General features: G+C 39.6%; 1 protein-coding gene across 6 annotated transcripts in view; it reads right to left on the reverse strand.

Annotated features, from left to right (window-relative positions):
• HEATR5B (HEAT repeat containing 5B) overlaps positions 1-21,602 on the reverse strand; it is a 108,501-nt gene that overhangs the window by 25,927 nt on the left and 60,972 nt on the right. For 5 of the 6 annotated variants that reach the window (XR_002732431.2, XR_002732432.2, XM_023216346.3 and 2 more), the window contains exons 25-28: positions 15,985-16,166; positions 12,576-12,644; positions 6,579-6,758; positions 411-648 (exon numbers count right to left, since the gene is read on the reverse strand). Coding sequence is in view for 4 of the 6 variants with exons in the window: in XM_023216346.3 (XP_023072114.1) it covers positions 411-648; positions 6,579-6,758; positions 12,576-12,644; positions 15,985-16,166 (669 nt within the window). In the remaining 2 variants the exon portion in view is untranslated. The remainder of the gene's footprint in view (positions 1-410; positions 649-6,578; positions 6,759-12,575; positions 12,645-15,984; positions 16,167-21,602) is intronic. The other variant, XM_023216349.2, reaches the window with a different exon arrangement.

The raw sequence follows: 21,602 nt of genomic DNA on the forward strand, positions 1-21,602 counted from the left end.
TTCAATAAGAAAACTAAAGTACAATTTGCAAAGCACTTTAGGAACATAATTTATTGGCACACTAGGAATCTGAAATAGAATATGAAAATACACACATTGAACAGTACAGCAATATACATCTATGGTTATGCATAATGACTTGTTATCCATAGCTATTTAGAATACCCTAGCTCACACAGCTATTATTGTAACAGTGCTTGCTAATATGTTTGCTTCAGCCAACAAAAAAGCTCTATGCTATATCTTCCATCTACAAATTCAATATAGAGTACGTACTCTGAGACATCAAACTTAAGTCACAGAATTTAAAGTGTTACTATAGTAACTGTTGTTGCTAGCCTATACCGTCTCTATTTTGTTTAACTACTACTTTGAACTCCATAAAAGTAAACTCAGAATGTAATACTTACCATCTGGAGGAAGCTGACTAGAAAATTCAGCTGGTAAAGTCAAGAGTGCATAATCTTTTAATGCTGCTAACCACAGGCGACTGAGTGTTGGCAGCTCAGGTTGTACCAGTGTTATTAAACTATCTGGTGGCAGTTCATCGATGGTACCATAGTCATCATCATCATCATCAGTATTTTTAATTGCTCTTTTTGGTTTTGACTCTGCTTCCTTTTTAATATTCATAGCAACCACATATACCTAAGATGATATTTAGGAGGACAAAATAACAAGGCATAAGATAAAACAGTAAGATATTTTAAGTTATTATAAAAATACAGTTAAATCATCAAAGATAACTGGGTATAGATATTAGAAAGTATATACTTTGGCCAGGTGCGGTGGCTCACGCCTGTAATCCTAGCATTTTGGGAGGCTGAGATGGGTGGATCATGAAGTCAAGAGATCCAGACCATTCTGGCCAACATAGTGAAACCTTGTCTCTATGAAAAATACAAGAATTAGCCGGGCATGGTGGTGGGCACCTGTAGTCCCAGCTACTCCGGAGGCTGAGGCAGGGGAATCACTTCAACTCAGGAGGTGGAGGCTGCAGTAAGCCGAGATCGCCCCACTGCACTCCAGCCTGGCGACATAGTGAGATCCGTCTCAAAAAAAAAAGAAAGTATATACTTTGATTGGGTATGGTAGCTCAAGCCTGTAATCCCAGCACTTAGAGAGGCTGAGAATCACTTGAAGCCAGGAGGTCAAGACCAGCCTGGGCAATATAGCAAGACCCTATCTCTACAAAAAATAACAAAAATACTAGCCAGGCATGGTGGCACATGCCTGTAGTCCCAGCTACGTGGGAGGCTGAGGCAGAAGGATCACTTGAGCCCAGGAGTTCAAGGTTCCAGTGAGCTATGATCATGCCACTGCACTTCAGCCTGGGCACCAGATTTGAGATCCTGTCTCAAAAAAAGAAAAAAAAAAAAAAAAGTATATACAACTCCACGATTTCCTGATAAACACAAAAGAATAATTCCATTTGCTTTGGAGGTATTTTTCTTAAAAAACTGATCTGACTTCTGACTTCCTCTGATGGCATGTTCCTTGAGTAGGCTTCTCGGAGTTTTTTCTGGCTTCCCTCATTCTACTTGACAAAGCAACCCCCCAACTTTTTTTTTTTTTTTTTTGCCACAGGGTATAACTCTTTTTCTGCCTCCACCTTCCTAGACTTATTAGACAACCAGGCATTCAAAGTAAGCAGCTGAGAGGTGAAAAGAGACATCAGAAAGGATTTCCATAAATATCCTTCTAAACTCCTCCTTACACAGGCCTTAAATGATACTTTGCAATCTAGCCTTTACAACAGATAGCCTGGCCAATATAATCTGCTAGTCACATACATATATCCTTTCTCTCTAGTTTGTGAGCCAAAAAGACATTAAAGCAACTTTCCTAAAATATAATTTCAAAGATTCTTCTTTGTTGAATCATATTTATTTTCCTTTGTTTTTATAATACATTAGGCTTTGGCAACTGGCACATACAAAGCTGAATAGCGTATTAATGAGAAAACAAAAAACAAAGGAATGACAGCAAGCAAGAAAAGAATTACGCTAGATAAACATCTTGAGAAAACTGTCTTCCCTCCACAGTGTTATGTCCATTGTATCTAACGAGAAAGCCTAAGTACAGTATCCGTATAGGCACACTGCAAGTTTCTTGATGAGAAGCACTGTGTCTTACCCCTACTCCTACACTGAGCAGACTTATAGCACAGAGAAAATATACAGTAATTGACTAAATTCTAAAATAGGGACTTTGGCTCTCCAAAGTTATGAATATATCATAGTCATATCTTCTAGTGATTACACGCTTGTTTTCCCCCCTAAATTTTTTATAACACTTTTTTTTTTTTTTTAGATGGAGTCTCGGTCTGTAATCCAGGCTGGAGTACAGTGGCGCAATCTCAGCTCACTGCAACCTCCACCTCCCAGGTTCAAGTGATTCTCCTGTCTCAGACTCCCGGGTAGCTGGGATTACACACCACCACGCCCGACTAATTTTTGTATTTTTAGTAGAGTCAGGGTTTCACCATATTGGCCAGGCTGGTCTCAAACTCCTGACCTCAGGTGATCCACCTTCCTCGGCCTCCCCAAGTGCCCAAACACTAACATTTTTAAGAAAATGTCACGATAAGCACTCTTAAGTATATCCAGCCATTCACTCATCAAATCCTTACTAGGTAGGCACCTTTTGCCTTGAATTTGTTATTGTTCTAAGACTGGAAGCAAAAAAAACCAAAAACAAATAATACATAGTTTTTGCTTTCCATGAATTCACAGGCTAATACTATAATGAGAGGGAAGTGAAAAAGTGCTTAAAAGAAGAAACTTTTAAATACTTGGTTTTAATTATTTATCTTCTATAAAGATAATCTTTTTAATGATTTATCTTCTAGTATACTCTACCCAGTGCGTAGGCAGTGTCTGGTACCTAATGAACACTCGGCAGTTTACGCAATGAATTCATGAATCTCAGGGAACATCACAGATAAACACATCTTAGCCTTGGGAGTGTCAGAAAGGTGAGACAGTTTTTAAGGACAGAAGTTCACTTGCTCACAGGCAAAGATGGAAAGGGAGCTTACAGGCAGAGGGATAGCCAGAGCAAGTGCACAGAAATAGGAAACTGCATGGTAATCTAAGTAAAGAGCAAGTTTCTCATATAGACTGAGCACAGGTTATAAGCTGGAAGTAGTTGAAGTTTTTACTCTGCAGGCAATGGGGAAGCAAGGGTGTCACTGTAAGACTTTAAGGTCTATGTATGCATTTTTCCTCAACATAATTTTATTTTAATAATCATGCTATAAAAAGTTGGGAAAATAAGAGTTAAAAATGCCTCATAACCTCAATTTCTGGGTTTTTATATTCTATCTTTGTAAGTTGTAATTTTGTGTAGAGATTCCGTATTTAGTTTTACTGATAAACATGTCACAGGGTTTTCTCACGTGAATACCAGTTTTCATAATCGTTATTATTATTATTATTATTTTTGAGGCGGAGTCTCACTCTGTCGCCCAGGCTGGAGTGCAGTGGCCGGATCTCAGCTCATTGCAAGCTCTGCCTCCCAGGTTTACGCCATTCTCCTGCCTCAGCCTCCCGAGTAGCTGGGACTACAAGCGCCCGCCACCACGCCCGGCTATTTTTTTGTATTTTTTAGTAGAGACAGGGTTTCACTGGGTTAGCCAGGATGGTCTCGATCTCCTGACCTCGTGATCCGCCCGTCTTGGCCTCCCAAAGTGCTGGGATTACAGGCTTGAGCTACCGCGCCTGGTCCATAATCATTATTTTAATGACTTACAGTGGATGACCCATGATGTATCCACCAGTTTTCCCACAGTTGAAATTTTATATTTACTTCTCATTCTATACTTAGCATTGGGAATCTTAGAAAGATGAAATACAGCTTTTGAAGACAAAAGATATTCATTTCTTCATGTTATAAATACTGTTGCAAGTAAACATTTTTGTAAACTTACCTCTTTTCCATATTTTGGATATTTTTCACTAGAATATAGGCCCAGAAATGGAATTACTGGGTCAGTGTTTACAAATATTTTTATGACTCTGAATAGACATTGCCAAATGCTTTCTAAAAAGGTTCTATATTTTACATTGCTACCTGCAATATGAGAATATATCTTTCAGATCTATTTTAAAATAAATTTTAGGCTTATTTTTCTTATAAATATTACACAAAAAAGGAGAAAAATCAGAAACCTAAGCAAAATGAAAATTAAAACCACACATAATCCTACTACTCAGATACAATACTGTTAACAGTCCAGACAGTTATGTAAACATACTCACAGTTTTTTACATAATAATGCGTGTGTTTGTGTGTGTGTGTGTGTGTATAATTTCTACCCCAATTTTCTTTTCTTTTTTTTTTTTTTTTTTGAGGCGGAGTCTTGCTCTGTCACCCGGGCTGGAGTGCAGTGGCTGGATCTCAGCTCACTGCAAGCTCCGCCTCCCGGGTTTACGCCATTCTCCTGCCTCAGCCTCCCGAGTAGCTGGGACTACAGGCGCCCGCCACCTCGCCCGGCTAGTTTTTTTTTTTGTATTTTTAGTAGAGACAGGGTTTCACCATGTTAGCCAGGATGGTCTCGATCTCCTGACCTCGTGATCTGCCCATCTCGGCCTCCCAAAGTGCTGGGATTACAGGCTTGAGCCACCACGCCCGGCCTACCCCAATTTTCTAGTCACTTAATATCATCTTTCAAGATCAAGAAATACATTTAGGTTACTTCCACTTTTTTGTGAATAATAACACCATAACAAATACCCTTGTAGCAGAACTTTTGTGCATATCCTTAAATATTCCTGAGAATAAAGTCGTCGACAAATGTGTGCAGTTTTTTAAATTAATTAATTAATTTTTTTGAGACATAGTCTCACTCTTGTTGCCCAGGCTGGAGTGCAATGGCACGATCTCAGCTCACTGCAAACTCTGCCTCCCAGGTTCAAGCAATTCTCCTGCCTCGCCTCCCAAGTAGCTGGGATTACAGGCATGTGCCACCATGCCAGGTTAATTTTCTATTTTTAGTAGAGACAGGGTTTCACCATGTTGGCCAGGCTGGTCTTAAACTCCTGACCTCAGGTGATCCGCCTGCCTCAGTCTCCCAAAGTGCTGGGATTACAGGCGTGAGCCACTGTGCCTGGCGTATGTATGCAGTTTTAGAGGATGTACAGAGGAAGGTGCTGAAGATTCAAAGAGGAAGAGCTGACAGCACTGAGCTTCACACAGCCTCCTCCTCACCCTCATGCCTAACTGGTATCTCCTCCTATCTTCCATGTTTCAGTGTAAACATCGTTTTCTCCAAAAAGACTACTTCTGAGCCTCCAGTCTATTGTAAGTGCCTCTGCTATGTGTTTCAAAACACTTCGTATTTCTCCTATGATAATACTCCTTACCCTTTGTTGCATCTACTTGTTTACCAGTTTGTGTTGCTCAGCAAATGTAGTATATCTCACCCCCGTACTCTCAACTGCTAACCAGACAGAGCTGAAGCTAAATAACACTCTGTTGAATGAATCAGAGGGTGGGAAGTAAGGGAATGAGAAAAGTTTAGTCTTAGATTAGCGGAAAAGCTTAAAATAATTATGATTCCAATAGTCTTCCCTTAAACGTGGTTTTACTTTCTGTGGTTTCAGTTACCTGTTGCTGAATAATACCACGAAAATAGGGAAGTGAGATACTGAGCTGGTAGAGGAAGGAATTAGTTACTTCAACACTGGAGGGCAGATGATAAGAATTCTATAGCAACTGGCAGAAGGAATTTAGAAAAGTGAATTTAAAACAATGTAATTATATATTTTTTAAAGTGACTGTGAGAATGAAAAAGGTAAAACTAGCTATTAAAAAACAAAATAAGCTGGGCACTGTGGTGCGTGCCTGCAGTCCCAGCTACTCAGAAGGCGGCGGCAGGAGGACTGTTTGGGCCCAGGAGTTCAAGCCCAGGCTGGACCACAAAGACCCTACCTTTAAAAAAAACAAACAAAACCCCTATGGCCTCAATATCAAGGTGGCAAGTCTCCTGAAATTTAATCAAAGAAAAGATTTTTGGCATAAAATATTTTCTATTATTTATATTTTTGAGTTTTTCCTACCTAATTTCCTCATATTATGTAGGACAGCCCTTCCTCAATACAGAGGTTTTCAGTAAACTGATTAATATGTTTTCAAAATGTATTCCATATCATGGGTTAATTTTTTTTTTTCTTTTTTTTTTTTTGAGACAGAGTCTGGCTCTGTCGCCCAGGCTGGAGCGCAGTGGCCGGATCTCAGCTCAATGCAAGCTCCGCCTCCTGGGTTTACACCATTCTCCTGCCTCAGCCTCCCGAGTAGCTGGGACTGCAGCCGCCCACCACCTCGCCCGGCTAGTTTTTTGTATTTTTTAGTAGAGATGGGGTTTCACCGTGTTAGCCAGGATGGTCTCGATCTCCTGACCTAGTGATCCGCCCGTCGTGGCCTCCCAAAGTGCTGGGATTACAGGCTTGAGCCACTGCGCCCAGCCGGTTAATTTTTAAAAAACAAATTTTTTTTTTTACCAACAGAAGTAGGGGAACATTTTCTCATGGATGAATAAATGGGTCAAAAACAACAGGTTGCGGTTTAGTCATTACCTCTGCCCAAGCTTTGAGAACAGCCAGTTTTTCCATGGTTGTGGCGCTCTCTCGGTACAGCTGGCTGGAAGATCCTTTTCCAGCCTGAACTTTGTCCAGAGAAGAAACAAGAAGATTGTGTACTCGACGGAGATCATTGAGATCACTGACAACTCCACTTCCAATCCATGTACTACATACCTAGACAAAGAGAATTCAAAAACTTCTGTGTAAAAAAAATTAACACTGGCCGGGCGCGGTGGCTCAAGCCTGTAATCCCAGCACTTTGGGAGGCCGAGGCGGGTGGATCACGAGGTCAGGAGATCGAGACCCTCCTGGCTAACATGGTGAAACCTCGTCTCTACTAAAAATACAAAAAAAACTAGCCGGGCGTGGTGGCGGGCGCCTGCAGTCCCAGCTACTCGGAGGCTGAGGCGGGAGAATGGCGGGAACCCGGGAGACGGAGCTTGCAGTGAGCCGAGATTGCGCCACTGCACTCCAGCCTGGGCGACACAGCGAGACTCCGTCTCAAAAAAAAAAAAAAAAAAAAAAAAAAAAAATTAACACTGTATAAGAAAATGGAATAAATAATTTTTTTCCTAGCAGATAAAACACAAAAGAAAACCAAAGAAAGAAGTAAAATAAACTACCCAATGCTATGCTTTGATGATGATGATGATGATGATTTTGAAATGCAGTCTCGCTTTGGCACCCAGGCTGGAGTGCAGTGACGCGGGTCACTGCAAGCTCCGCCTCCCGGGTTCAAGCAATTCTCCTGCCTCAGCCTCCCCAGTAGCTGGGACTACAGGCACCCACCACCACGCCTGGCTAATTTTTGTATTTTTAGTAGAGATGGGGTTTCATCATGTTAGCCAGGATGGTCGTGATCTGCTAATCTTGTGATCTGCCTGCCTCAGCCTCCCAAAGTGCTGGTATTACAGGCATGAGCCACCGTGCCCGGCTGATATTTTTATATCAATGGTAAGCACAGATTTTATTGTTCTCCTATGTAGACAACAAAATAGTACTTACTTAACATGTTTCCACTGTGTACTTTAACAAAAATGTTAACAGAAATAATTTTCCACCCAAAGCAGTTCAGTCTTGAATAATTCTTCAACAAAATTTCTGCTTACCACAGGCAAAGGGTTATGCTAGCTGCTATGAAGGGGACTTAAAAAAAAAAGAAAAAAAAAAAGAGGCTGGGTGTGGTGGCTCACGCCTGTAATCCCAGCACTTTGGGAGGCCGAGGCAGGCAGATCACGAGGTCAGGAGATTGAGACCATCCTGGCCAACATGGTGAAACCCTGTCTCTACTAAAAATACAAAAATTAGCTGGGGGTGTGAGTGGTGGCGCATGCCTGTAATCCCAGCTGCTCGGGAGGCTGAGGCAGGAGAATCGCTAGAACCAGGAAGCCAGAGGTTGCAGTGAGCCGAGATCACGCCACTGCACTCCAGCCTGGTGACAGAGTGAGACTCCATCTCAAAAAATAAAAAGGAAGAGGAAAAAAAAATCTAGTCCCTACCCTCAAGTAAGAAAACACAGATTGAATGAACACACGGGAATGTTTTACCACTGTAATACGACACTTAAAAACAGACAAGGGAGAGATTAATTCTAGCAGGAGAAATGGGAATGTTTAGGTGTTAAGGGGGTTTGTGTGTATAGACATAGGACAGTTACATGAGGAAGAAATGTGATTAGGAAAGTTAACTGGGATTAGATTAAGGTAAAATTTAAATTCCATGGAAAATGAATTCACACTCATTCTGTAAGCAATTGTGAGTTTCTATGGCTTCTGGACAGGAGGATCGTATTATTAGAATTGTGCTTTAGGAAAACTGTTCCAGTACTTATGTATAAGAAAAAATGTATATAGATAGTAAGTAATATGTTCAGTTAAGTGTCTTCAACAATACCATAGAACAGAGAGGATATGGATCAAACTGGGAATGGAATAAAAAAGGAGAGGCATCTGAGACAGACTTGTAGTTAGAAATCCCAGGATATGGAAACCAATTAGCTATTTTAGGGGAAGGGTGAAAGGAGATACAAAAAGAGTAAGGAATCAACAATTGCCAAATGCTGATTGTTGAAGCTTCTGACTTGAATGGAAGGAAGGTGATACTACTGCTTTACGGGGATGATAGGGGAACAAAGGAAACTAAGTGGAGATGAGAAGTGAGAGAGCATGATTTTAATTTTGAACATTTTTACATGCTGAGTTCAAAGTGCCACTAAGAGACTTGTGAAAAGATATTCAGCAGGCAATTAAAAACTTGGGTCTGGATTTCAGGAGCAAGTTCAAAGGTAATTACATAACCCTAGGAATTCCCACACAAAGGTGATAACTAAAGTATTATTAGTTAATTTTTTTTCAAGGACAGGTCTAAAAAAAAAAAAGCCTTAAAGCCAGACCAGATGGAATATAGTTACACTTAAGGGACAAGTAGAATAAGAATAAAGAAATTGAAAAGAAAACACCAGAAAAACAAAAGAAAAAGCAGGCAAGTGCAGTGCCAATGGAGCCAAGGGAAGAATTTCAGGAAGGAAGGGGTGGTCTCATAGTGTCAACTTTATCAACAATAATTACATGCCCTTACTTTCTTATCTGAAATCCTTGGACCAAGATTTTTTTCAGAGTTCACAACTTTTGGGTAAAAGGTAATAAGGTACCTGAACCTCATTAAAGAATACACCTAGCAAGATGTGTGGCAGCACCCCATAATTAGCACATAGATGTATCTGCAACAAAATGTATTACAAATCACAATAAGAAAGATTAACCAACCAATGCTACAATCTCACTAGCTTCACATCAGAGCCAATGAGTACAAGTCAGCTCAGGTTTTGCTGCCAAATAAATGATAAAAAAGAAGCTTTTGGTTTTCACAGCGCTTGGGTTTCAAATCATGGCTAATGGACTTGAGTTCCTACATTGAAAATGTTTTAAAAGTTAAGAGTAAGTATTTATATCAAATTTTATTCTCAAAGAATTCAAAACTAATTTTAATAAAATTAATAAGGACATTTTTAACTGATTGTTACCAATTAAGGACATACTGATGGCAAAATTTAAAATGCCAGTCAAAACTGCTGAAAAATAATTAAATTTAAAGTGAAAAGAAATTAAATATGAATATGAAAAGAAAGAGTTGTTACTCCTAAGGAAACTAAAGAACATATGGGGAAGATTTGATAAATATTTCTGTGAAATTTGGTAGAAATATAAAAGTTGGGGAAAATTATAAAGATTAGGAATTTGGCACTAACCTTTTTTTGCAAAAACCTAAGTACTTTCTTCATATTAAAGAATCAGAAACTAGGCCGGGCACGGTGGCTCATGCCTGTAATCCCAGCACTTTGGGAGGCCGAGGTGGGTGGATCACCTGAGGTCAGGAGTTAGAGACCAGCCTGGCCAACATGGCAAAACCCCATCTCTACTAAAAATAGAAAAATTAGCTGGGCACAGTGGCACACACCTGTAATCCCAGCTACTTGGAAGGCTGAGGCAGGAGAATCACTTGAACCCAGGAGGTGGAGGTCGCAGGGAGACAAGATCACACCACTGCACTATAGCCTGGGCAACAAAGGGAGACTATGTCTCCAAAAAAAAAAAAAAAAAAAAGAGCCAGGTGCGGTGGCTCACACATGTAATCCCAGCACTTTGGGAGGCTGAGGTGAGTGGATCACTTGAGGCCACGAGCTCAAGACCAGCTTGGCCAACATGGTAAAACCCCATCTCTACTAAAAATACAAAAAATTAGTTGGGCATTGTGGGGTACACCTGTAATCCCAGCTACTCAGGAGGCTGAGACAGGAGAATCACTTAAACCAGGGAGGTGGAGGGTGCAGTGAGCCAAGATCAAGCCACAGTACTCCAGCCTGGACAACAAGAGCAAAACTTTGTCTCAAAAAAAAAAAATCTGAAACTAGAATCACAGATAATGCATTATGGAGTTTGTTTATGAAGAATGACAAAATAGCACTGAATTAGTAAAATAATATTCAGAGAAAAGACTTTGCCCTACATCAAAAGACTGCTGAATGAATGTACATTTAAAAGTTTTATGCTGAAATGAAATATTTAAGTATGCATTATGTTCATGATCTGACCCTACTTTAAATAATTTTTGATTGATCCACTGATTACTGTACCCGGTTGTGTGACAACTGAAGGTCCTTCCTATAATTGAAGAGTTACCCTGATTTTAACGTTTCTTAACATGACATTTGTTCTAACAAACAGGCGAGGATATCATGTAGCCCAACTCCTTACTTTCCTTTAAGGAAAGGAAATTGTAACCTACAGCTTTACCTGTTAGGAAACCAGGTTTCCTCCCAGCAATAGAAGGAAAGGAGGTCACAAATTTAAGCCTGCCACTAGAAAAAAGGAAACTTCTTATAAAAAAACGCAGCTAGGGCCACAAAAGAAATAAGTTTAAGGCAAATTCAATACTCACATACAAGATAAAATTCTAATAGCCTTTGCTTTTCTAATGGTCAGGAGCATTGTAGGAGATTTTGTCTGCTTAAATGCTGTGCTCTGAAACATAATCACGATACGCTTATTTACATATGGACAGTAATATTTTGATATTTGTGTGGCAGTATCCCAAACCAAATTACCTAGTCGAACTTGAAGGTGTGCACCATGATCCAGAGACCTATCTCTTATCAACAACGTTTCTTCTCTCTCTGGTCTCCTGTCAGTGAAAAGAGTTAATTTCTCTGAAGACTGCCTACCATTAAGGTTTCAGAGATATCAATCTCAAAACTGGAAGGAAGGGGCAAACTCCTATTCAGCTACAGAGAGAATAAAGTCAGAATTTTAAACCTATTATTGCAGAATCTTCTCTGCATAGAGGTTACATGAAGCTTGGCCATGGATTCTAAGCAAAAATGATGGACCACAGCACTGCGCTCCAGAAAACTAGGAAGAAGACAGTTGTTTCTCTTCTGTCTTTAGGTAAGCAGACAAATAACCTGATTTCCTAAAAGAATAGAGCTTAATACATGAATCCTTTTTCAAAATGAAGCATATGAAAAAGAGAAACTGATTAAAGGCATAAGAAAATACGCGTTTTTTGGGGGCTGGGTGTGGTGGCTCATGCCTATAATACCAGCACTTTGGGAGGCCAAGGCTGGCGGATCACAAGATCAGGAGTTTGAGACAAGCCAGACCAACATGTGAAACACTGTCTCTACTAAAAATACAAAAATTAGCTGGGTATAGTGGCGGGCGCCTGTAATCCCAGCTACTCAGGAGGTTGAGGCAGGAGAACTGCTTGAACCCGGGAGGAGGAGGTTACAGTGAACCGAGATCACACGCCACTGCACTCCAGCCTGGGCGAGAGAGCAAGACTCAGCCTCCAAAAAAAAAAGAAAATGTGTCATTTTTTGGTGGTATTTTTTTTGAGCCTCCTCAGATATAATAAGGTGAGAATAATTCCCTGGGATTAATTTTGCAATGAAATGTCTATATTGTGAAATTCTCTTTAGGATGATTTAATACCCACAAACTAGCAAAATTTTCATAATGTTTGGTCAAAAACAATGTTTCAACCACAATGTTTATTACCTAATTATTATTTCATCATTTCATACAGAATAAAAAGGAAAACTGCCACTGTGGTATTTCCAAGATAAAAATATTATTTAGTTTTGCTCTTTTTTTTTTTTGAGACAGGGTCTCGCTCTGTTGCCCAGGCTGGAGTGCAGTGGCGCAATCTTGGGTCATTGTAGCCTTGACCTGCTAGGCTCAAGATATCCTCCAGCCTCAGCCTCCGGAGTAGCCTGGACTACAGGTGTATGTCACCATGCCCAGCTAATTTTTGTATTTTTTTGTAGAGATGGGGTTTCCCCATGATGCCCAGGCTGATCTCAAACGCCTGGGTTCAAGTGATCCTCCCATGTTGGTCTCTCAAATTTTTCTCTATTCTTTCATACAAGTTAAATTCTAAGATATCTATGAATTTATAGAAGACAACTATACAAAGTCCCATTTTTCTCCTTACCTGGCAAGCTTTCGCTATTATATCTGATGGTGTATCTTGTGAAAAGGCTGGTCTTAGAGCAGCTCCCACCTAGAAAAATAAAGCATTTTATTTTTTATTTTTATTTTTTGAGACAGGGTCTTACTCTGTCACCCAGGCGGGAGTGCAGTGGTGCGACCTTGGCTCATCGCAACCTCTGCCTCTCAGGCTCAAGCAATTCTCCTGCCTCAGCCTCCTGAGTAGCTGGGATTACAGGCATGTGCCACTACTGCCAGGCTAATTTTTGTATTTTCAGTAGAGACAGGGTTTTACCATGTTGGCCTGGCTGGTCTTGAATGCCTGACCTCAAATGGTCCACCCTCCTCGGCCTCCGAAAGTGCTGGGATTCCAGGTGTGAGTCACCACGCCTGGCCCAAGGCATTTTATTTTTAAAGGTAAGTAGTAAACATAAAGCCTCTTGTGTGTTTGGAGATGAAAACACACAAAAACACTTCTATGTACCTTTCCTTTTTATGACCTCTCCCTTATTTCTTTTCATTTATAATAAACTCAGTCATACCCTTTTTCTTTTGCTTTCCAGGAGGTTATCATTATCAAATCTATATGAATGTTATATCAAGTAGACAATAATCTTGTTTTTTTTCTCGTTTTTGTTTCATACTAAACAGGATTTTCTGACAAAGTCATGTTATCAGACATACCAAAAATTGCTATTGTTAGATTTTTTTTCTGTCTATATTTTTCTAAACCTATTTCTAACAGTATTTACCTTATGAGTCAATCTCCTATCTGGATCAATTTCTTTAAATAACTGAGTAGTACTAAAGATTTACAGTCACTCCATGACCCTAGAGGTCATTTAACCTCAAAAGGAGATGCTTTAAAAAGCTGCTCAAAAATATTAATTTATGCATTTTTGTTATATTAATAAGTAGAGGAATATGAGCTTTTGTTTTAAATAAGCCCACATCAGTCATAGATTCTTAGCTATATTAGATACAACAAGTATAAGTTGAATACAGGAGTAAGATGTAGTCAGCTCCTACGTTGAGATATTCTTCCCTCATAACAGAGATCCAGTTGGTCAGGTGTATCGATAGTAGTTAGGAAATGAATCGAGACTCCCTCTCTATGACTAAAGACAGATGGTAATTGATCACAATATGTGAGCCAGTATTGGATTCTGTACTGGTAGAGAAAGAATACTATATGAAATAGGTTACTGGGTTGACTGACACAACTGGAATATGACAGATTATGTAAAAGTAGTATATCAATGTTGAATTTCTTGAGGTTACCTATTCTGTAGCCATATAAGACAATGTTCTTGTCCTTTGAAAATATAGTCTAAAATGCTCAAGGGTAAAAGCACATGATTTAAATAATTTATTTTTAAATGATTTAGAAAAAAAACTGTGTGTTGGGGGAAGAAAGAGAGAGAGAATCATTGTTAAAGCATATGAGGCAAAATTAACAATTGGCAAATATGAATATGGGTTGTAAGGTAGTTTTTTATTTTATTCTTGCAGCTTTTCTGTAAATTTGATTTCTTTTTTTTTTTTTTTTTTTTTTTTTTTGAGACGGAGTCTTGCTCTCCTGTCCTGCAGGCTGGAGTGAAGTGGTGGGATCTCGGCTCACTGCAACCTCCACCTATCAGTTTCAAGTGATTCTCCTTCCTCAGCCTCCCAAGTAGCTGGGATTATGGGTGTGTGCCACCATGCCTGGCTAATTTTTGTATTTTTAGTAGAGACGGCTGGTCTCGAACTCCTGACCTCAGGTGATCCACCCGCCTCGGCCTCCCAAAGTGCTAGGATTACAGGCGTGAGCCACCACGCCCAGCAATAGCATTTTTTTTTTTTTTCTTTTTTTTGAGATGGAGGCCTCCTAAAGTGCTGGGATTACAGGCATAAGTCACCACCCTCAGCTGGCGATATCATTTCTAAATAAAAAGTTTTTTAAAAAACCCACCATTCCAATAGGTTGGGTATTTGGGAGTAAACAATTGTATACAGGTTTTCTATAGCCAGTTGGGCTAGAAGCTATAACTTCTTCACTTAAGATGTAAAAACAACAGATTATACATTATTCACATTTTAAATTTTTTATATATTTAAGCACAACTTTTAGATGAGGTATAGTGTACTGAAGCAAAGATTTTGCCATAATCACAGTAAAAAAAAAAAAAAAAAACTGTTATTTCCTTGTTAACAAAATTTTTTTATCCTTTATATAACCCCCCACTGCTAGGATTAGTTTGCTGTGCCTCATTTGAATAACATAAGTACAGGTATAAATCTCAGGAGCAACAAGCAGATCCCTCTTTTGAATGAAACAAAAAAAAATTGGGCGGGCGTGTCTCACGCCTGTAATCCCAGCACTTTGGGAGGCCGAGCGGGTGAATCACGAGGTCAGGAGATCGAGACCATCCTAGCTAACATGGTGAAACCCCGTTTCTACTAAAAAAACAAAAAAATTAGCCAGGCGTGGTGGTGGGTGCCTGTAGTCCCAGCTACTCGGGAGGCTGAGGCAGGAGAACGGCATGAACCCGGGAGGCGGAGCTTGTAGTGAGCCAAGATCACGCCACAGCACTCCAGCCTGGGTGACGCAGCGAGACACTGTCTCCAAAACAGAACAAAAAACTTTGAAAGTGTCTAACTCTTTCAGCAATACATTTTTTTTTTCTTTTTGAGACAGAATCTTACTCTGTCACCCAGGCAATCTTACTGCACCCAGCGCAGTAGCGTGATCTCAGCTCACTGCAACCTCTGCCTCCTGGGTTCAAGGGATTCTCTTGCCTCAGCCTCCCAAGTAGCTGGGACTACAGGCATATGCCACCAGGCCCGGCTAATTTTTTGTATTTTTAGTAGAGACGGGGTTTCACCGTGTTAGCCAGGATCGTCTCAATCTCCTGACCTCGTGATCCACCTGCTTCGGCCTCCCAAAGTGCCAGGTTTACAGTTGTGAGCCACTGTGCCTGACCTCAGTAATACTTTTAACTGTTGTTCTTAAGAGTTAATTTATCCTTTATTATACAAGGGGCAACTGCTATCTATTTCTAAAAATGCTTATGAAAGTTTGCCATATAAAAATAATGGCAGCAAATCCACAACACTCTTTTGAAGGTTCCTTTTATCTCTTAAAGGGCAGGGCTAAATATCTAAACACAAGACTGGAAAACTGAGCTGGAATTTCTATTCTAGTTTTATCACTAATATGTTATCACAACTTAAAAATAGTGACAACAGCTTGACACTTATTTCTTCATTTGTGAGGTGACTAAAACTAGGTAACAGACAATGGAGATAAAGAGACGCATTCTACAGAAATAAACAGATGGCAGTTCCAAATGCAGTCCTTCAGGAAGTCTGCACTTCTTCAGTCGTCTTTCAAAAGATCAATTTTAAGTGTTTAAACAAATAGAAAATCTCACATTGGCCTGATACTGCTCCAGTATCACATGACCTGGAAATTCTGGCTCAGGCACAGACGCAAACTTCTTGATAATGTCTTCAAGTGCCTGGAGCCCAGCCATTCGCAACTGGTTGCTATGATCAGTTGCAGCCATGAATGCCATGCGAATGAGGTCAGAGAGATGAAGTACCAAGAGGTCATCTAAAAATAAAAATAGAATGCAAAAATGAAAACTCTTGCAAAAATAAGTGTAATAACATAAAAATATGAAATGAAATAAAGTTTTGATAAAAAACACAATCCATATATTTCATGACTTTGAAAATAGCAAAGATACTATATTCTTTCAAGACAACTTCCATATCAATCTTTCAAGAATAGTGATATACAATACAGTAATGTTGATGATGTTATAGGATGTACAATGATATTTGATGCAAAATACTTTTAACATAACTTTCCCAAAATCAGATTCTAATTCTTTAAGAACAAAGGCTTGGCAAACTTTTTAGGTAAAGAACCAGATAGTTAATACTTTTGACTTTATGAAAGAAAATAGAATCTTGGGACCCCAAACTCACTACGCCAAAGAAAAAGTGAAGCTTGCGGACTGAGTCTTGCAATACTGCCTTCCTTTTGCTCCCAGGTAGCTGTAATTTCACAACTGTGTGTCACTGCCTCATTTTAAGCCACGTTCCCACAATGACAGAAGGCCAAAAATCTTCCCAAATGGCCTCCTCTCACAAATTGCTCACAAGGCATCTTTCCAAATACATATCACCTGCTAAGAACCAGCACTAAAACCAAGTTCTGTTGAATCTCACCCTGACAATGTCAATTACCAGCTTATTTTCACAGGTATAGGACAAAGACAATATGAGAAATCATCCCTCTCTCTACGCTGAGGCCAGTGCATAACTGACTTTTTCCTGTATTCCCCCTTTTCACATATAAAATGTAGATTTACCGAGGCTAGGCAGGGTGAGGTGGCTCAGCCTGTAAACCTAGCACTTTGGGAAGCTGAGGTGGGTGGATAGCTTGAGCTCAAGAGTTCGAGACCAGTCTGGGCAACATGGTGAACCTCATCTCTACAAAACATACAAAAATTAGCTGGGCGTGGTGGTGTGGACCTGTAGTCCCAGCTACTCAGGGGGCTGAGGTGGGAGGATCCCTTGAACCTGGGAGGTCAAGGCTGCAGTGAGCCGAGATCATGCAACTGCACTCCAGCCTGGGTGACAAAGTGAAACCCTGTCTCAAAAAAAAAAAAAAAAAAAAAACCATTTACTGAGGCTAATCAAAGCCTCACAGGAAGATAATAACCATTTACCTCACTGCTTAGCCTCCCTTCCCTTTTTTTCCCTTCCTGCTGTTCTTTCTTCTTTAAATAACGAAGTTCCCAAAACCCAATTTGGAAAAAACATGGGTCACAGATGCTCCTGTTACCCATGATTTTTCCCAGGTGAATCCTCAACCTTGGCTAATAAGCCTCTATCAATTGATACCTGCTTCAGTCACTTTTTGGTTCACACTTTGTAGGCTATATTATCTTTTTTTTTTTTTTTGAGATGGAGTATTGCTCTGTTTCCCAGGCTGGAGTGCAGTGGTGTGATCTTGGCTCACTGCAAACTCTGCCCCCAAAGGGTTCAAGTGATTCTCCTGCCTCAGCCTCCTGAGTAGCTGGGATTACAGGTGACCACCATCACGCCCAGCTAATTTCTGTATTTTTAGTAGAGACGGGGTTTCACCATGTTGACCAGGCTGGTCTCAAACTCCTGACCTTGTGATTTGCCCACCTCGGCCTCCCAAAGTGCTGGAATAACAGGTGTGAGCCAGTGTGCCTGGTCTCAGGCTATATTATCTCCATTGCAACTACTTAGCTACACTGTTACTGTGCAAAAGCAGCCACAGACAATACGCATAGAAATGAGTGTGCTGTGCTCCAGTAAAACTTTATTTACAAAAATGACTGTAGGTTGGATTTGGACAGTAGGCTATAGTCTGCCAATCTCTACTTCAGAAAAACCCTTGTCAGGAAACTTAAATCTACAAAATAAGAAGGAAAAGACTTTTATAAGAATAAGATGTGGAAAAGGGAAATGTTTTTCCTTTTAGACCTAGAGTAAAAGTTGTCCTGGATCTGTAAGAACCAAGTTTAAAAGCAAGTCTCAAAATAATTAAAATGATACCAAGTAATTTAACTACATCCCAGAACAAAGTCCAAAATTATTTTGGAACACACCAAAATCCAGCACTAATATCATAAAATTTACAATGTCTGACATCTAATAAAAAATTACCAAGGATGTAAAAAGTAGGGAAATATGTCTCACAACAAAGAGAGAGAGAGGAAAAAAAAAACGATGAATAGAAACAAGTCTAGAAATGAAAAAGATAAGAGAATTAGACAGGGAACTTTACATAGCTATTATCAATATGTTTCCTATGTTCAAAAAAAGGAAAATAAAAGCACGAAAATAATGAAGGGAGAAACGAAAGGTAGAAAAAACCACAAAGGGGAATTTAGAGATATAAAGTAAAATATCTGAAATGAAAACTACACTGGATAAAATTAATAGAGATTAAATACTACAGATCAGTGAACTTAAAAGACATAGCAACACAAATTATCTAAAGAAATTATTAAGCTCAAGGTTTATAAAGTTCTTCAGGAGGCTTCAAAACCCACAAAGTCTTTTTGAAGCAGTGACAATTCTATGGCTCAGCCTGATCTCCAAACAGTTCCTATTTAAATAAGTTTTTGTTGTTATTGTTGTTGTCAAAGTCACAAGATGTGTACCTTCAATTTTTTTTCATGTGCCTACCAAAAAAACTAATTTTAGAATCTTGAGTTTAAAAAGAATATCTGGCCAGGTGCAGTGACTCATGTTTGTAATCCCAGAACTTTGGGAGGCCAAGGCGGGCAGATCACTTGAGGCCAGGAGTTTGAGATCAGCCTGGCCAACATGGTGAAACTCCACCTCTACTAAAAATACAAAAATTAGCTGGACATGGTGGCGGGTGCCTGTAATCCCAGCTGCTCGGGAGGCTGAGGCGGGAGAATCACTTGAACCCAGGAGGCTGAGGCTGCAGTGAGCCGAGATCATACCACTACACTCTAGCTTGGGCGACAGAGCGAGACTCTGTCTCAGAAAAAAATAAATAAATAAAATAAAAATAAAAGAATATCTGTTGCTTTGTGGGTGGGAGGCAAGCAGAGAAGGGAAAACATTTGGCTAGAAGCCCACAGTGCTTCCTCACCTAAAGGAAGCAAAAACATACCACCAATAAAAGGTTTTTTTTTTTTTTTTTTTTTGAGACAGAGTCTAGCTCTGTCGCCCAGGCTGGAATGCAGTGGCGCAATCTCGGCTCACTGCAAGCTCTGCCTCCCAGGTTCACACCCTTCTCCTGCCTCAGCCTCCTGAGTAGCTGGGACTACAGGCATCCGCCACCACACCTGGCTGATTTTTTTTGTATTTTTAGTAGAGACGGGGGTTTCACCGTGTTTGCCAGGATGGTCTCAATCTCCTGACCTCGTGATCCACCCGCCACGGCCTCCCAAAGTGCTGGGATTACAGGCCTGAGCCACCGCGCCTGGCCAAAAGCAAGGTTTTGAACTAAGTAGGTTGAAGAGGTATCTGTACTCTCATGTTTACTGCAGGACTATTCACAGTAACCAAGATATGGAACCAACCTAAGTATCTATCAATTGATAAAGAAAATGCAGTATAAATACATAATGGAATACTAGTCAATCATAGAAAAGAATAAAGTCCTATTATTTGAGACAACATGGATGAACCCGGAGGCATTAGGTTAAGTGAAATACATCAGGCACAGAAAAATACCACATGATCTCACTCATACGTGGAATCTAAAAAAGTTAATCTAACAGAAGTAGAGAGTAGAATGGTGGTTACCTAGAAGTTGGGTGGTTAAGGGTAAGATGGGGATATGTTAGTGAAAGTATATTGAGTTACAGTTAAATAGGAGGAATAAGTGTAAGAGATCTACTCTATAGCATGGTGACTATAGTTAATGACAATACACTGTATTCTTGAAAAATGCAGATGGTGGATGTTAAGTGGTCTCACACAAAAATGATAACTAGGTGAGGTAATGCATTTGTTAATTTGCTAGATTTAACTATTCTACAATGTATACATACTTCAAAACATCTTGTTGTACAAGATATATATATATATATATTTGTAAGTCAATTAAACAAATTTTGCCCATGTGATAAGCTTAAAAAGTTAAGATGATAATTATTATGTTACATGTAGTTTACTGCAACAAAAAAATTGAGAAACAAACAAACAAGAATGAGGTATAATAAACTATTGCCAAAATTTGGGAGAAAATTCCCAAGGCAATAGGAAGTAGATTAAAATGGGTCTACTTATATTATGCCAACCTGAAAGTAAATAAAAAGACCTATTATTCCTCCTGCACTCTATCACCTAATTTACAACGTCTAGGACTATATCAATCTACCAAACCAAAATCTAGGCAATTGCTTCTGTAACGAGGGTGCCACTTTCCCCAACGACCAGAGTGCTGCTGCTTCTCTGCCCATCTCTATGTCTACCCTTCCAAAGCAAGACCTCTGTCTTTTTCTAAATCCCAGGAAATGAACTCTTGAAAAGGTGGGTATGAGAAGGGGACTGAACAAAAACTTCAAAGTAGAAAGATAATTAGGGGGTTTATTATATGCGGGGAGTAGTAATTCTCTACAATTAAAGCAGAGGAGATAGGAAGATGAAGAGATGAAGATGATACAGGAGAGCCTGAAGAGCACATTTACTGGGTCTATACTTTTTCATATACTCTGCCATGACTGTTAGGAATCAGAATGGCAGGCGGTGATGTTAGAAAGCATCCTGTTAGAAAGGATCCAGAGCAAAATATGCCAGACACTGGAATCTGGGTGGGAGCTGTTATAGCAGCTTACCATCCAACTACAGATGGGAAATACATGAACAACAAAGAACACGGGCAATCCACCTCCACACTGAGAGAAAATTTCAAATATGGATTCTTCTCTTTCAAGAATATATAAACAATTAAGTTTATTAAAGAAAAATGCAACCAGGGAAAAGAAAGATTCTGAAGATTCAGAGAAATGGCTACTCTCTGGAAACAATTTTCTATAAAAACCAGAATAAAATTAAAAAAAAAAATCATGTGGCATCCTCAACAGGATGGAAAGAATCATAGCTGCTATGGTATAAAAACAGAAAATCTTAGAGAGTAAAACGGATATGATACAATGGAAGTGGGAGAAATGTAGACAAATTACAGGAAAATTAAAAAAATTAAAGCAGACTTAAGATTATTAATGAAGGCTGAAAAAAGCAAAACATCAATGTATAAAGAAAAAACCTGTGAGGATCTCTGAGCACTAAGGTAAAAAGGACAAGACACAATGAGGAAGAAAAACAACAGTTAAGATCTACAAAGAAAGAAAGGCCTACCTAAGGATTTTCACTATTCGCTAAATGTAGTACGCACACTTATGATTCCATGGCTTTACAAATTCTCTTACTTCCTCTGATTCTTTTTATTTATTTATTTTTTGGCAATCGGCTTTTTCATGTTGAATCCCTCCACTTCTAATAATCCAGTGTGGTAGGCAGA

Source organism: Piliocolobus tephrosceles, chromosome 15, assembly GCF_002776525.5.
Source record: "Piliocolobus tephrosceles isolate RC106 chromosome 15, ASM277652v3, whole genome shotgun sequence".
NCBI classification, from domain to species: Eukaryota; Metazoa; Chordata; class Mammalia; order Primates; family Cercopithecidae; genus Piliocolobus; species Piliocolobus tephrosceles.